We start from the raw sequence: 14,405 nt of genomic DNA, 5'->3' as shown, positions 1-14,405 counted from the left end.
AAGTAATGTTGTTGTTGTTGAGAATGAATGATAAAAAGTGATGACGCAGATCAATCGATGATGTGGAAGAAGAGGCTAATATACAAAGTGAAGATACCGGTGATATGACGGTGATATAGCAAGTATGAGACGAGTGGCACCGGCTGGAGCGGCGATCTCCACTTTTTGATGATGGAACCCTAACCTAAGGCTCGTCTGGGTTGTTGGTGGTTGGTGGTGGTCATTAACGATACTATGCACATCTCGCATCTTCTTTCATGTTGTAACAAAAGTAACTTATACCATCGACTGACATACGTCCAAAATGCCTCCTCGGCGTGGATCAAGAAAGTCTACCACTTCCGTGGCTGACCCTTCGACGTCCAGCTCACAGGATTTGTTACCGAATGACGTCGGGACCCAAATCTCCGATGCTCTTCAATCTTGGTCTTCTGGAGGCGAAGATAGCCTGAAAGAGCTGATCACATCCCAGCTGGAACAAGCCTCGTCATCCTCAACGACTCTCGATTCGATACCGCTATCCAACACCTTCGCGAACCTGTTCTCGTCAGCGCTTGAACCGAATGTATTGGCGGAATTTATCGCAAGGACGATACAAGGGCAAGATGAGCAACATGTGGAGGTTTTCGGTGAGGCCTTGGTGGATGTTGTGGAGATGAAGGAGCAGGAGAGGGAAGACACGGAGGAAGAAAAAAAACCTAATGAAGATACAGAGATGGGTGAACCAGAGGAGACACCTAAGATCGCTTCTGGTCTACCGGTCCTGAAACTACTTCTTGTGGGTTCAACAGCTCTTACAACGGACGGAACGGAACTCACACCATCTTCCTATTTTGTCTCTAGGAGGGTAACAAGCTGCCAGCACACATTGCCAATCTTCTACTCAACACCGACAGACTGGTAGATCTCGGCTTACATCCCTTCCCTCGTCAACCTAGAGCACTCCAAAGTGCCTTAGTGAAGAAGAATACAACTTTATTCTTCAAGCAGAGGAAATACAACCTGATGAGAGAATGCTCCGAGGGGTTCTCCGGTCTCATAGTCTTACTCACAGGTCCTGATGCTCTACCGTACTCTGTGGAAGAGACGATATCAGAGAGTGAAGTAGATAGGAAGGCACGGGCGAAGAGGGTGTGGTCAAAGATTATGGGACTGATCGGTTATTTCAATCTCTCACCACCTAGAGTTTTGGATATCATCCTTGAGATCGCTAGTTGTCATGTCGCTGTACATTGGAGATTCTTCTTGGAGCTCTTGAAGCGGTCTCCGTGGGGTACAGCCACTGCTGGGATAGACGGGAAGGGGAAAGGTAAAGCTGTGGATTCATGGCCCGAGTACGAAGTGGAAAGTATCGGAGAGGCTTTGCAGGCGGGAGGTGATAGGGTGCTGGCTCAGGTCTTAGGGTTCAAATTTGGCTTTTATCAAGTGAGTGACCAGTAGCATCGACTCCATCTCTGAGCTTTCGAACTGATTGTTATATTTTCATTCAGAAACCCGAAGGAGGAGACACGCCCATAGGTCTTACCTATATGGCTGCTCTATTGATCAAACATAGCTTCGTCAGCTTAGCCGACCTGCTACCTTTCGTGCGTCATTTACACCTTACACGTACATGACAACACGGCTCACATCTCCTTCTCACGACCAGCTTTCGCCGGATGACTCTCAGATGGAGGAGATTAGGAGGAAATGGTACTCTTCCGTTAGCTCACGTTCTGGCCCTTCCAATGCTTTATCGAACTCAGTCCTGCTGGACGACGATGCCCCAGCAGCATCAACATCCAAAGAAGCTGAAGCAGGTGGACCACCCCCGAAACCCCCTCCAGAACAGCGTATACACCTTGCTCAAGCTCTTCTCGCCATTGGGGATCTACCTTCAGCCTTATATTTCCTTGCACGATTCCCTTGGATAGCTCAGAGTCATACCGCCATCGCTGACCTGATCCTACGGACCATCTCTCTTGCTCTCGAGAATCTCTACCGATCTTACACCTCACCTACGACTGACAATGACGGGGAAGACCTCGATATGACTGCTCCTGCACCGAATGCAGCACCTAGTGCGAAAGAACTTGTACCGACACTCCACTCACCACCCCCATCGGAAACTACTGCGAAGCGGTTCGAGTTCTTTTATCCCGATTGGCAGGAACACATGGAAGTATGGACCTCGATCGATGACATACACACGAAAGGGCTTCGATGGTTATCGCTCATTAGAGGTCTTGGTGGAAGAAACGCATCGATCATGGTCAAGATATGTAGAATCGGTGTAGCTTATTTCGCTTTATTGAAGAAAGAGAAGGAAGCTGGTCTAGGAGTAGAGACCTCAAAACATGGATCTGTTGCGTTGGAGGTGAGTCATAACCACCAACATTTTACGCTAATTGCTTTCAGCCCACATCGCAGGAAATGAAACCATGGCTTGACATAATACGCATATCCCTTTTACCCTCATTGTCTTGCTCGGATGCTACTGCCGCTTTCGATGTCGAGCTATGGTCACTCCTCAGCTTCTTCCCTTATACCGTTCGGTATAGTCTATACGGGGAATGGCGAGATAGTACATGTAGCTTCAAGGGAAGAGCCCCCTGTCCCGTTGCTGCTCATGCGGCAAGTGAATGTACAAAGGAGGTCCAAAAGGCTCTACGACGGGTCACCTCGTCCTCGACCAGTGGATCAGCTTCAGCGGCTACTCAAGCGGAAAGACATTCAGCTCGATCACTCGCCAAGCTCAGCCATGGTAACCCTCTTTTCCTTTGGACGACGGCTGTCACCCAAGTCAAGGCGTACCCTAATATCGGTCAAGCTATTGTCGATGCTGGTCGATACATGACTCAGCTTTCGTTTGATGTTGCTACTTTCGTTATGCTGGATACTCTTTCCGATGATAGAGCTCAGCGGTTGAATGAGACTGGAACAGGCGTTGCATTATGGCTGGAACGTAAGTTGCTTCAATTTACCGATGGGAAATCAGCAGCTCACCTTCATATGGCAGGACTATCCAAGTTTGTCGGTGACTTCAATCGTCGATATACCAACATGGACCTTGGACCGGTATTACAATACATCATCAACCGACTTATGCGTGGTCAATCAGGTGACTTGATCATCCTCGAGAAATTGATGAGCACGATGTCGGGGATCGAACCTGTACCCAACGATGGTGTGTCGGACACCCAACTTCAAGCTTATGGAGGTGGGAAGGAGATGGTACGAGAAGCCTTCAACGCCACTAGGATACAAATTGCTCCTCCACCTGAACCCGGTACCGACAAACCCAAAGAGGCCCCTGTGGATAAGTTGAAGAATATCAAAAAATCTTTACCTAGATTGGTCAATGCTCTGAGGGCTACTGGGTTGGCCATTCCCATATGGATTGCCTTGGCTCAGACGAGGCAGGCGGTGGTGGATAAACTGGCTAATACGCCTATCAAGGCTATGAACCTGGTTCAAGACACCGTAAGTCTTCAGCTTGAAATTGTGATGAGTGGTAGCTGATGATATGTATGAACCAGTGTCACACCGCTTTCATGCAATTTGGAGACTTCTTAGTGGAACAGCTATCTTCCGAAGAGCAATTATCTGGCACACCCAATCTACAAGAACTAGTAAATGATTTCGGTTTAGAGTACGGTATGGCCTTCCAGATACTGCGTCCTCGACTCAACGCGGAATTGGAAACAGCAAAGGCGGAACGAGATGCAGATGTCAAGAAGCGTTTGGAGGCGGAAAGGAAAGCTGGAATCGCAGGTGAAAAGCTGAATTCTCCTGCCAAGGACGCGAACGCTCTTCCCGCTTCACCTAAGAGGGCTACACCGCAAGCTGATGGGGAAGATATAACCATGGACGAAGTAAAGACCGAACATCTGAATGGAGATGCCGTACCTTTACCTAAAAGTGGGACGAGAGGTAGACCTTGGTGGCCTCTTGCCTTAACTACCACCATGAAGCAGGCTAAAGTGCTCTTACCTAATGATGTGAACGAGGTACTCAGGTAAGCTGTGTGATACTCGAAAGTTGTAATAAGCTGATATCAAGAACCCGTAGTGCTCCATTCTTCGTGATCTTCTGGCACCTTACCATGCAAGATATCGCCTTCTCTGCTGAATCCTATGATGAAGCCATCAAGTCAATCAACAGGAACATATCTATCGTATCTGGTTGGCGGATCATGGTGAAAGACAAAGTAGCTGTAGCCGAGCAGCAAGCCGAATTGACGAGGTTGAAGAACAGAGTGGCTCTGCTAGAAAAGGAGAAAGAAGCTCATGGGAAAGAAGTGAATGCGGTGATCAAGCGAAGGTTGAAAGCTGAATGTAACAAATGGTTTGGCGATTGTGAGTGGATATATGAATTTTGCATGAATGCAATCGAAGTCATGAGCTGATGTGTCATTCATGGTCGATAGCCAATATCATAGGGAAGAAAGGCAATCAAATGAAATTGGCCGCTCAACTCCATCAGTATTGTTTCTACCCTCGAGCAATCTTATCACCTTGCGACGCAGTCTTCGTCGCCAAATTCATCAGAACAGCTCACGATCTCGGTACGACTGGGTTCTCAACCTTGTTCGCGTACAACAACTTCTTCAGCGATAATCTCGCTGCGTGCATATTCTCATGTACAGATAGTGAAGCGCGAAATCTTGGGCGATGTCTGGCTGCTATCCTGACGGATTTAGATGCTTGGCATAGGGATGAGAAAAAGTATAGAGTGGAAGCCCTGGGATTACCTGAAACGCCCAAAAAGGACGGTGAAGACGAACCGAAACCTTTACCTGGGATGTTTTATAGAAATAAACCAACGGAATCGCTCAGACCAATGAGGTGGACTGAGTTTAAGAATTTCCATGCGAAATGTCATGGTGTTCTTACAAGGGTGAGCGGACCTTTTTTTGAGTTGTTGAGTGATAGAAGGCCATAGTCGGGTTTGAGCTGATTGGTCATCGTCCCAAAAGGCACTGGTATCATGTTGGTCCGAAGCGGAGTTCATGCACAACAAAAATGCTATTATCGTTGCTTTGCAGATCATCAAGTTCTTCCCTGCTATGGACAGTAATGGTAAATCGGTGGAACAGGCTGTTAGGAAGTTGCAAAGCGGCGAGAATGGGGAGATCCCTAATGATCTCAAGATGATGTGTCTTTCGTGAGTGACTTCGCTTCTGACCGGTGGCTTCCCTCAGCTGACGTGTATCGGCAGGTTCTTGACGGGTTTGAAGAAACGACAAGAGGTCAGACCATATGTTACACCTGCCAAGTTCCATGTATGTCCTTCATCCATATCTAAGTTGTGTGCATGGAAGCTGACCTCAAATATGTATTAGCCTGGCGGTCAGCGAAATGCACAAGCCTCTCAAGCTAAGAGCGTACCTACTGGACCTCGAGGTACTGATAGTCCTGCTCCCACCAATGGAGATTCGACGCCACAAGCTGCGACCAATGGCGGTAATACGCCTGTCTCGACCGCTCCTACTGTAGCTGATCGTGAGAAGATACGTCAGAAGTTGGAAGAGAGTAGAAAAGTTTCTGCTAGTGCCATCCCTCCTGCTGTGAAGGAAGAAATCAAGTAGGTCTTTGTCCATGTGTGTCGCCATCTTGAAACCGAGCTGATCACATGATATAGGGGCACACCTGAACCTTCTGCTTCAAGTCCGAAAGCATCGACGCCAGTCGCTTCCCGCGCAGCATCTCCTGCAAAACCCACATCTCCCCCTGCTGCACCTCGACATACCCGGGCTTCCGCAGCTCCAACTGGCCCCTCGACTACTCGATCAGTGTCTGACGGACGGAACCCTCCTACCCCAACCGGTCCGGCAGCTCGCACTCCCAGCGGACCTGCAGCCGCATCAATGGGTCCCCCTTCGGACTTGTCCGTCGACGAAGCTCGTGCTGCTGCTCGAGCCAAGAAATTCGGTATCAAGCGACCTGCTCCTCCACCTTCTTCAGCTTCGCCCGCTCCTTCCCCTGCACCTACCGTAGCCTCCGCCCCTGCCACACCTGTTGAGCCACCTAGAGCCAAATCACCGACTCCATCATCCTCCAGACGAGCTTCTCCAGCTCCTGCGACTCGAACACATAGGAGTGGAAGTGTCGAGTCGAAAGCTAGTGTAGGATCTCGACGATCAAGTAGGAGAGACAGAGATGATAGGGATCGCGATCGAGATAGGGACAGGGACAGAGATAGAAGGAGGAGGGATGATAGGGAACGAGATAAGCCTCGTGAATCTTCAACTACCGCTGCACCTACTGAAGAAGACAAAGATAGGAGGAAACAGGAAGATCTACTCCAAGCAAGACATGATAGACTTGCTGCCTCGTCTACGGACGATCGACGAGAATCTCGACGTGGATCCAGAGATGCCACTCACTCTCGCCGAGAGGATGATAAGAAAGGAAGTAGTAGAGATACGAAGGAACGAAGTACCAGAGAGAAAGAGAGGGAGAGGGAGAGGGATGACAGAGGTGAAAAGAGGAAGAGGGATGAGGAACCTAGGAGGATTGACGAACCTCCCCGACGTGATCGAGAGAGGGATCGAGAGAGGGACAGGGATAGAAGACATGATGATCGCGAAAGAGACAAGGAGAGGAGGGAAAGGGATCACAAGGAACGAGATGATCGTGAGAGGGAGAGTGGTAGACGTGGAGGACCCCCTCGGAATGATAGAGAGAGGGAAGTAAGGGCACCATCAAGTAATAGGCGAAGTCCTGCGCCTCCTTCGGCTCCAGCTCCGGTCAATGGAAATGGCAGTGGTGATCGAACACCTAAGAGAGATACCAACACTGCACCAAGAGAATTACTCCCACCACTCCCCTCCAAGCCTGAATCGAGCGGTACATCGAATGATAGGATCGTAGAGGCACCTAGACAGACTCGATCTTCTCTTCCCCCTTCTTCGACAACACCTGCTAACGCAAATAGATTGGCTCATGCTCTCCCGCCACGTCCTGGAGCGGGTACCAACTCGCCTGCTCCGCCTAGTGGGAGTGGGAGGGCCCCAAGTCTAGCGCAGAGGATGGGCGCTGCGCCTTCTGATAGGGAAAGGGAGAGGAGGGTATCTCCCAGTAGGACTAGGTCTTCTGAGCAATCTCATCCGAGAGAAAGAGAGAGGGAGAGTGATCCCCGAAAGAGGGCTTTGGAAGGTGAGTTCGTGTTTCGCTCTGATCCCAACTGGACCTGGTGTCATTTGCTGATCATGTTCTTTCGGATAGAATCATCAGCTCCGACTAGAGAAGAGTCTCCCGGCGCATCAAAGAGAGTGAAGATTGACCGTGAGCGGGCTAGGGGTGGTAGTGGACGGAGAGAAGGTGGACCGGGTGGGAGGTTGTTTGAGAGTGCTATGGGAGGAGCGAGGGATAAGTGATCTCGTTCTTTCGGGGTGATATAGCATGATGTTGGAGATATGATATTGGCTTCTTGCATGAATATGTATTGCATTTTGGAGTTTGCCTGGACCAAGTCTATAAGCATGAAGTGATGATCGTTTTGGTAGTATGAGGCAGGGAACGCAAGTGTCACAATAACATATAACGTAAAGTTGATTTCTCCAGATGACGCACGGATCATCACGCACCGTAGCAACCGACTTGCAAATAGACGCGACGGAACCACATAACCACATACAAAACATGAACCACATATCTTTTGATTTTCTTACTTGTCATCAAACGTTTACCATTTACAAACGTATTCATCTAGTCACATATACACTCAGTCAAGATGTCAGGCGAGAGAAAAGAGTATGTATAAGAATCACACCTGCATGATGCAGGAGAAGGTAAAGTAGCTGATAAGCCGGGACTACGTTCAACGATCGACCAACAATACAGCCAAGCATCCACTTTTACTCCTATCCATCCGTTCGAGATGGATGCTCCTAAGACTTGGTAAGCTTGCTCTTCTTCCGGAATGATAACGTAGACGTAGTGGAATATGAGCTTATGCTCAAACGCTGTATGTTTTAGGGGTGGAACAATCGGTAAGCTCAACCTGTCATAATTGGAGAAGGACCGTATCATCTGATTCTTTCGATGGGGAAAAGGAATGATGAACTGGGACAAGTGAGTGTCAGCTGTTTCCATACTACTCCGCTGCATGGATTGTACATGAAATGGGGACAAGGGGGAACTGAGCTGATTGATACCTGGAAATAGCGACAAGATCGTATTCTCCAAACGATCATTACTGGAATTCCTAAAGTACGTCTTTGTTCTCCTTCTGTTTTAAAACACCGCTCAGCTTCCGGCTCATCGACGACACTGTACGATTGGAACAAGCTGATGCTGAGGTATATAAACAGATCAGCAGGCGTAACTGTCAATCAGAACTTCAGTGAAATTTCCAAATTACCCAGTCAGTGATGATTTCACTTCAATCGCCAGCCCACAAAGTCCGCTGTCGGATTGGTTCGTAGTGAAACCCAAAAGCTGACGGCTTCATTTGGGTGCAGAATACGCTACCTTCGGTAGGTTCAGTCAGGCAGCTACGGATGCTGCTGTAGCGGATCTTGTCGAGGTGGGTCAGGACCATTTCCTCACATATATCACACATATCACAAATCATCCATCACGACACGTTCCTCGATGATGTTACTGTCGATTTCATCATCAGAACGATTTTTCATCGCCGATGGGTCCATGTAGCTGATATCACTTTGACCAACCGCAGGCAGAAATAGGCGACCCAACTACTGAAGCCTCCTCCCTCCCCTCCAACCGAACCACGGTCCCTCGCCCCTCTCGTAAAGTGCGAGATCCGCCCGGAGGCAAACAGTCCATCCAGCTCTTCGGCGAAGAGTACGAAGAGGAAGATGCGCTCTCCCTCGCTCCTCCCCGAGATGGCGGGGATGGGGTCGACGTAGAAGTGGAACGATTGGAGAGGATGAGGGTGCATGCTGAACCTGTTAGAGATGGGGGTGCGCACATTGAGGATGACAGGGCCCAGGCCGAGAGGGAGAGGGTGTCGAACCCTGCTCATGGGTTCAGACCTACCAGGAAGGTTAGGGAGGGTGAGTAGGGTCAAAGTTCCGGGTTGATTACATTGGGGATCTACACACAACACCAGGTCGCTTGGCTGACTTGGACTTAACTTTGGTATCTATCAGGTCCAGGTGGTGCTTCTTCGATGGGTGCAGCTCGTGAGTTGACTGTTTCTGATCGCTACACCCTTTCAGTGAAGATGTGAATATGCACAAAGACGAGGAATACTAATTTTACGCGTTTGTCTCAGTCTTCGGCGGCTACGATGAAGAGACAGAAGCCGACCGAGCCTCCTCACGAGCACCTCAAGGAGGAAAGAAGCAGGCTCCACAAGGGGTAAGTCATCAGTCTCGATTTGTATTGTCTTACTCCAACAGCCAGCTTCTTAGGAGAGGTCGCTGAATGTCATATGATCGCAGAACTCTGGCAACCTTTGGTAGCAGACCTCACTCGGATCAATTACCTCTAACCAGACATTCAATATCCAAATATGCATATACTCTATTTCCGGTGTAATTCAAATCTTTGAAACAAAAACAAATTGTCTATAAACGTAAACAGTCCTTTCTTGTTTCATCTGATCCGTAGCCGACTCGTCTATACATCGTTACCTCACTGCGCTTCTCCTCCATCGCTTTCACTGGACAACACCACCAAATGACTTTCTTTCTCCTGCTTGACTTATTCTTACTCTTCACCAGCATACGAATCAGAATTCTGGATGATAGCGTGAACCCATTTGATGATTTGGAAATACCCCTCAATGGCGAATTTCTCGTCGACGGTGTGCTATGCAAGCAAGATCAGCAAGTAACACGAAGGGGTGTAGCAAGTGACGGGATGATTGATTACTCACAGCGTTGAAACTTGCCGAAGCGGGGGATCCCATGAACCTATAGACGTTCTTGGTGAGGTTGTAGTACATCTTACAGTCGGTATTTCCGCTGTACATTTCATCAGAACGAGCAAGATCAGCTTGGACTTCCCATTTCTTGAAGTGCAAATGTGAAGATATCAGCGTTACAGCACTCACGTTGAGGCATATGGAGTAACGATTCGTTCCTCGCCATTAGGACCAGGAGCAACGGCCCTAACAGATGGCAAATTACATCAATAACCACCATCTCCTTTATGTCATCCCCTTCTGCACCCAGGGATTAGAGCAGAGATCAAACTCACTTGACAGTCCCCGCAAACAACTCCCACACCCCACCCTCGGCCGGAGTCCTAGGTGCAGGCTCAAGCGGTAACCCCAACAACTCCACCGAGATATACTTCCCTCCCAACTCCTCTTTCTTCTTCCCCTCGAAACCATGATATGTCAATCCGTTCCGTTTGGCAATGTGGGAGACAAGCTTGTTCACATGGGTTTGAGTGGAATTGATAGATTCTGTGAAATCTATTCGGAAGTTGATAAGGGTATCTACCACCTCAGGTAGGGCGTTCACTTTCACTCCTCCGTTGATTACGTCTACGGCTGTTGTGGTTCCTACCATTGCTTTTCTCTGCAACGACTCTTTAGCTAGGACGTTGGCGAGCTTGGGGAATGATTTGGGTCCTTCGTTTTTGAGGAGCTTGGAGTAGTGCGAGGGAAGGGAGGGGGAATGGGAGAGGGCGCATTCTAGGGATGTTAGGAGGGGTGAGGCGGGGGTGAGCTAGGAGGGTGTTGGAGATTAGCACGAGACATCGAAGTTTTGTTTGGTTACTTATTTTTATGCTGAGGAGCAGTCCAATGAAAGATTCAAATATTTGAGATGTTCGAACTGGACCTTGTGCTTCTTGATCCGATGTATGGATGATCGTGAAGAGAAGCAACTCACCTTGGTAGGGAAAGGGTTATCTTCTAGAGCGGAGACGACTTGTGACATAATACCAATACCACTATGAGCAGGTGGTACAGAGGAGTGCTAAGCGACGATCACACCCGTCGTTAGCTGAGTTAGCTATTCCGTACTGCCTAGCTGATACTTACACCTCCAGCAGTACCGACTGAGATCTGTAGCGTGAGAGATAACATTAGCTGTTGATCCGTCGCCCACCAGGTTTAGCCAAGCAAAAAACTAAACTCACAAGTATGTCCATATATCCTTTCTCGCCCATACCGGGAATAGCAAACGGTGCGCCGTAGAACTGACCATCTCATCGAACATCAGCTTTGCTTTCCTACGTAGAAGACGGTATACGAAGTACAAGCGGAAGAGTCGCCCCGCACATTCCGATGAATACACTCACATCATCGATCAACCCACTACCTTCATCAATGACCATCAACAACCCATCTTTCCCGTACCTCTCTTCGAGGAACGGAGCAATGTGCCCTTGACCCCTTCGCGCGAAGACTTCTTCCTCGTCGTTGCCGTGAGAGAAGATGATAGTTCGGCGGGGCTTGAAGCCTTTCTCGAGGAGGTTGGTTATTGCGACCCCTATAATCGGAAGTATCAGATAATCAATCTCAACAGAAGACATGACGACGAGTCCTTTCTTTGAGAATCCTTGGAGGAATCTCATGGTCGGGGAAAACCGCTCACTTACATTGAGCAACTAGTAAAGGCTTATCATCGCCTGCTCCTCGACCCCAGATGTACTCGCCATCGTTGTACCCCGAAAACGGAGGGTGGGTCCATCTGTCGAACGTACTGGGTGGAGCAGGGACGACATCATAGTGCGACATGCTACGGTTGATTGGGTACCATCAGCTTCCATATTGTATATGTGTGTGAGGACAGTGAACCACTTACAGTAATAATGGTTTGAGAGATGGATCACTTCCCTCGAAAGTGGCTAGAATACCAAGAGCTATGCACGGGACAGATCATCAGCTTTGGCTAACGCTCAAGGGGTATGAACCATGTTGGTCGTTTAGCTGACTACGTACTATTGATATACTCGATCTTGGCTGTTGTATGACTAGAGTCCCACAATGATCAGCTTGGACTGACTGACGGCATGTGTCGAGAGCAGCTTAGCATAAGACTCACGCAAGAGGGAAAGTATCTTCCAGCCACGCTTGGAAATCAAAGAACGGTTTCCACCTTGGATCCTCGTTGGGTTCTCCATTATCGTCGAATGACTCAGTAGGGATTTGCTGCGAGAGTTGCATCAGCACCTACCTGACCACATGACGTCTTCTTACTGCAGAACATTTGCCCTTGTCCTCGTCTGCTCATGAGTACATGGGGTATGATGTGAAGGAGAGACTCACAACAGCCTTCGAGAACGTATCTACCACCCTCTTCTTCTCCTCCTCACTCAATTCCCAAGTGGAATTAGGAAACAACGCCTTAGGCTGTCCGGGGCATTTCGACCATTTATCCAAATCACCTTGGTCGAATTGGTCCTCCCATCTGCCATCATCGACGAACCCCAAGTCGTTCTTGAGTGGATTGAGGGACGAGATGGATGGACCGAAATTGAACAAGGTAGCTAGGAGGAATAGCACACCGAGGAGGATCTTGGGGTTTTGTGATTTGCGCTTGATCCCGTGTGCGTAGGAATGGGCGGGGAGAGGGAGTGAGGGGGAAGGGGTGGACAGGGATTTCTCGGACATGTTGCTTTCTTGGGACGTTTACTAAGCTCAGGTGATAGAGGTAAGGATAGAGATAAAGCAGTGCGATCAGTACGAGTACTCTTATGTTTATATACGACTAGACTTAAGACCTTTTTGCTTAGATACGGGTCTACGGGATTGACGGATTTGACCGATGGTACCACGCCATCTGAGATGCGGTCATTACCGTAAGCGGATTCGGGAATAGATAACGGTAACATCAACAGATCAATGGGATATAATCAATTCATCGCAAATCTTCTCTTCTCTTTTTAATGGTATATAAGCATTCTCATTGATATCTAATTGATGGCCAAAATCTATTTTATTGGTAAATTGCAAGGTGTTATACGGGTGAAAAGGTATCAACAAGACATATAGACAAGGGAACTTCTCCATCTAACAGGAGAAGAGCAGCTAGGCGAGATAATCGGAATTGTTAGGGAGAGGGTCTAGCTCTGCACATGTGATGTTCTCTACTCGGTAGGTCCTTGCCAGACTGGTTGGGATTCAGGATCAGTGTTGGGAGGTTGCATAGTCCTACAAGTGTTATATGCCGTCAGCGATCTGATCCACAAGCAGCTATTGTCATATGGACATGGACCATTAATGATGGGAAAGGTGGAACAACGAGGCCTCGTCTGCGCGATTGGGTCAAAAATTGAGTTCGAGCCGATGAATGACTCACGAAGGCGCTTCAAACATCTGAACAAAGTTCAACCCGATATATGCTAATCCCACAAATCCTACGACCGTACCGCAAACGTAGAGGATGGTGTAGTAACTGTACAAATATCAGCTGATGTTGGTTGAGAATCACAATCCTGAAAGCAGCTTACTTGAGCATAAGAACACCGAGTAAGAGGTAGACTATATCCAACCAATCATCAGTATTTACTTGACAGGATACATAGGGAGTTTAGAAAGGTTCAAAACTCACAGACACCTCGTCCGATGAAGGAATGCATGAAACTTGCATATTTGTGAACTAATGCTTTGTGTTCTTCTGTGGGTGCTCGGATCTCAAGGAAGATGATGAGTGCCCCGATACTGTGTTGCAACATTATCAGCTACAACTCTCTCTGGAAGGGGAATTTGATAGCGGGGGGTGAATTGGGATTGAATACGTCGGTAGTGTGGATATAGTGCAATATGATTGTAGGTGATACTACTCACAGTACTTCATATATACCAATGATGATACTCGAGAAGGAATGATTGATGAGTGAACCTATTCCTCCGGCTACGGCGAAACCTCCTACTCCGCTACACGATATGCATCCATCAGCTTTATCGTTCATGCACAGACTATAAGTGCTGTTCGATATCGTCTGTGTGTATGCAGCGTTGGGTCCACTCGACTTACATATTCACAATCCTACAACAACATACTGCATCAGCTTGAATCCAAATCAATTGACAGGGTGAATAAACTATGAGCTGGACAGAGTTGTGCGACTCACCTGAATAACTCTGCTGGGTTCTGTCTGATAGCTTCCATTTTGGCTCGTATTGCTCTGTAAGGGTTGTTAAGGGGATACAATGGGTCTTATGGGGATGAAGTATAAGTTGAGATGCGTTGAGGGATGTTGAGGATTGTTGAAGGCTGTTGATCAACGTTTATATATCTTGTTCTCATTCAACTCTCACTCTGTATGCTGTATGCACTGTGCTGTGCCTTATCTTCCCAATCCGTCCACGTCACAACCTCGACGCACATAATCAATGCCGGAAGCGGAAGCAGATAAAAGCCACGCGGCTGCCATGCTGCCTTGCTTATGGTTTTTGCGGAGAACGTGTTCATCTCCATGTCATTCCGCTACGTCACCATTTCCCCGCGTAGAGCCCGATCTCACTTTGAAAAAGAAAGAGAAAGGAAAACT

General features: G+C 48.2%; 4 protein-coding genes across 4 annotated transcripts; 2 read left to right on the top strand and 2 right to left on the bottom strand.

Annotated features, from left to right (window-relative positions):
• Positions 1–304: 304 nt before the first annotated feature.
• Positions 305–7,360, top strand: I302_104861 (uncharacterized protein; the record flags this gene model as incomplete). The annotated part of the gene is made up of 14 exons (XM_065869950.1): positions 305–778; positions 844–1,425; positions 1,491–1,586; positions 1,649–2,356; positions 2,398–2,944; positions 2,999–3,462; positions 3,519–3,997; positions 4,051–4,337; positions 4,409–4,878; positions 4,958–5,145; positions 5,200–5,263; positions 5,324–5,565; positions 5,623–7,139; positions 7,209–7,360. The coding sequence occupies 14 exons, from the start codon at positions 305–307 to the stop codon at positions 7,358–7,360; spliced, it is 6,270 nt and encodes a 2,089-aa protein (XP_065726022.1).
• A 356-nt stretch (positions 7,361–7,716) lies between these two features.
• Positions 7,717–9,415, top strand: I302_104860 (uncharacterized protein; the record flags this gene model as incomplete). Its single annotated transcript, XM_019195640.2, has 11 exons — positions 7,717–7,736; positions 7,827–7,883; positions 7,962–7,975; positions 8,039–8,057; positions 8,151–8,195; positions 8,297–8,349; positions 8,447–8,511; positions 8,665–9,004; positions 9,101–9,133; positions 9,226–9,311; positions 9,395–9,415. The coding sequence occupies 11 exons, from the start codon at positions 7,717–7,719 to the stop codon at positions 9,413–9,415; spliced, it is 753 nt and encodes a 250-aa protein (XP_019042463.2).
• Positions 9,416–9,662: 247 nt separating this feature from the next.
• Positions 9,663–12,522, bottom strand: I302_104859 (uncharacterized protein; the record flags this gene model as incomplete). The annotated part of the gene is made up of 13 exons (XM_019195641.1): positions 9,663–9,764; positions 9,832–9,919; positions 10,009–10,065; positions 10,155–10,630; positions 10,796–10,882; positions 10,948–10,971; positions 11,046–11,105; positions 11,208–11,398; positions 11,508–11,647; positions 11,714–11,771; positions 11,851–11,882; positions 11,954–12,060; positions 12,178–12,522. 13 exons carry the CDS (start codon positions 12,520–12,522, stop codon positions 9,663–9,665), a joined length of 1,767 nt encoding a protein of 588 aa, XP_019042464.1.
• A 476-nt stretch (positions 12,523–12,998) lies between these two features.
• I302_104858 (uncharacterized protein) lies at positions 12,999–14,023 on the bottom strand (the record flags this gene model as incomplete). The annotated part of the gene is made up of 7 exons (XM_019195642.1): positions 12,999–13,062; positions 13,211–13,306; positions 13,362–13,392; positions 13,463–13,572; positions 13,699–13,788; positions 13,889–13,900; positions 13,986–14,023. The coding sequence occupies 7 exons, from the start codon at positions 14,021–14,023 to the stop codon at positions 12,999–13,001; spliced, it is 441 nt and encodes a 146-aa protein (XP_019042465.1).
• Positions 14,024–14,405: the final 382 nt, after the last annotated feature.

Source organism: Kwoniella bestiolae, chromosome 3, assembly GCF_000512585.2.
Source record: "Kwoniella bestiolae CBS 10118 chromosome 3, complete sequence".
In the NCBI taxonomy this organism is placed as follows: domain Eukaryota; kingdom Fungi; phylum Basidiomycota; class Tremellomycetes; order Tremellales; family Cryptococcaceae; genus Kwoniella; species Kwoniella bestiolae.
This window is presented reverse-complemented; position numbering and strand designations above follow the sequence as displayed.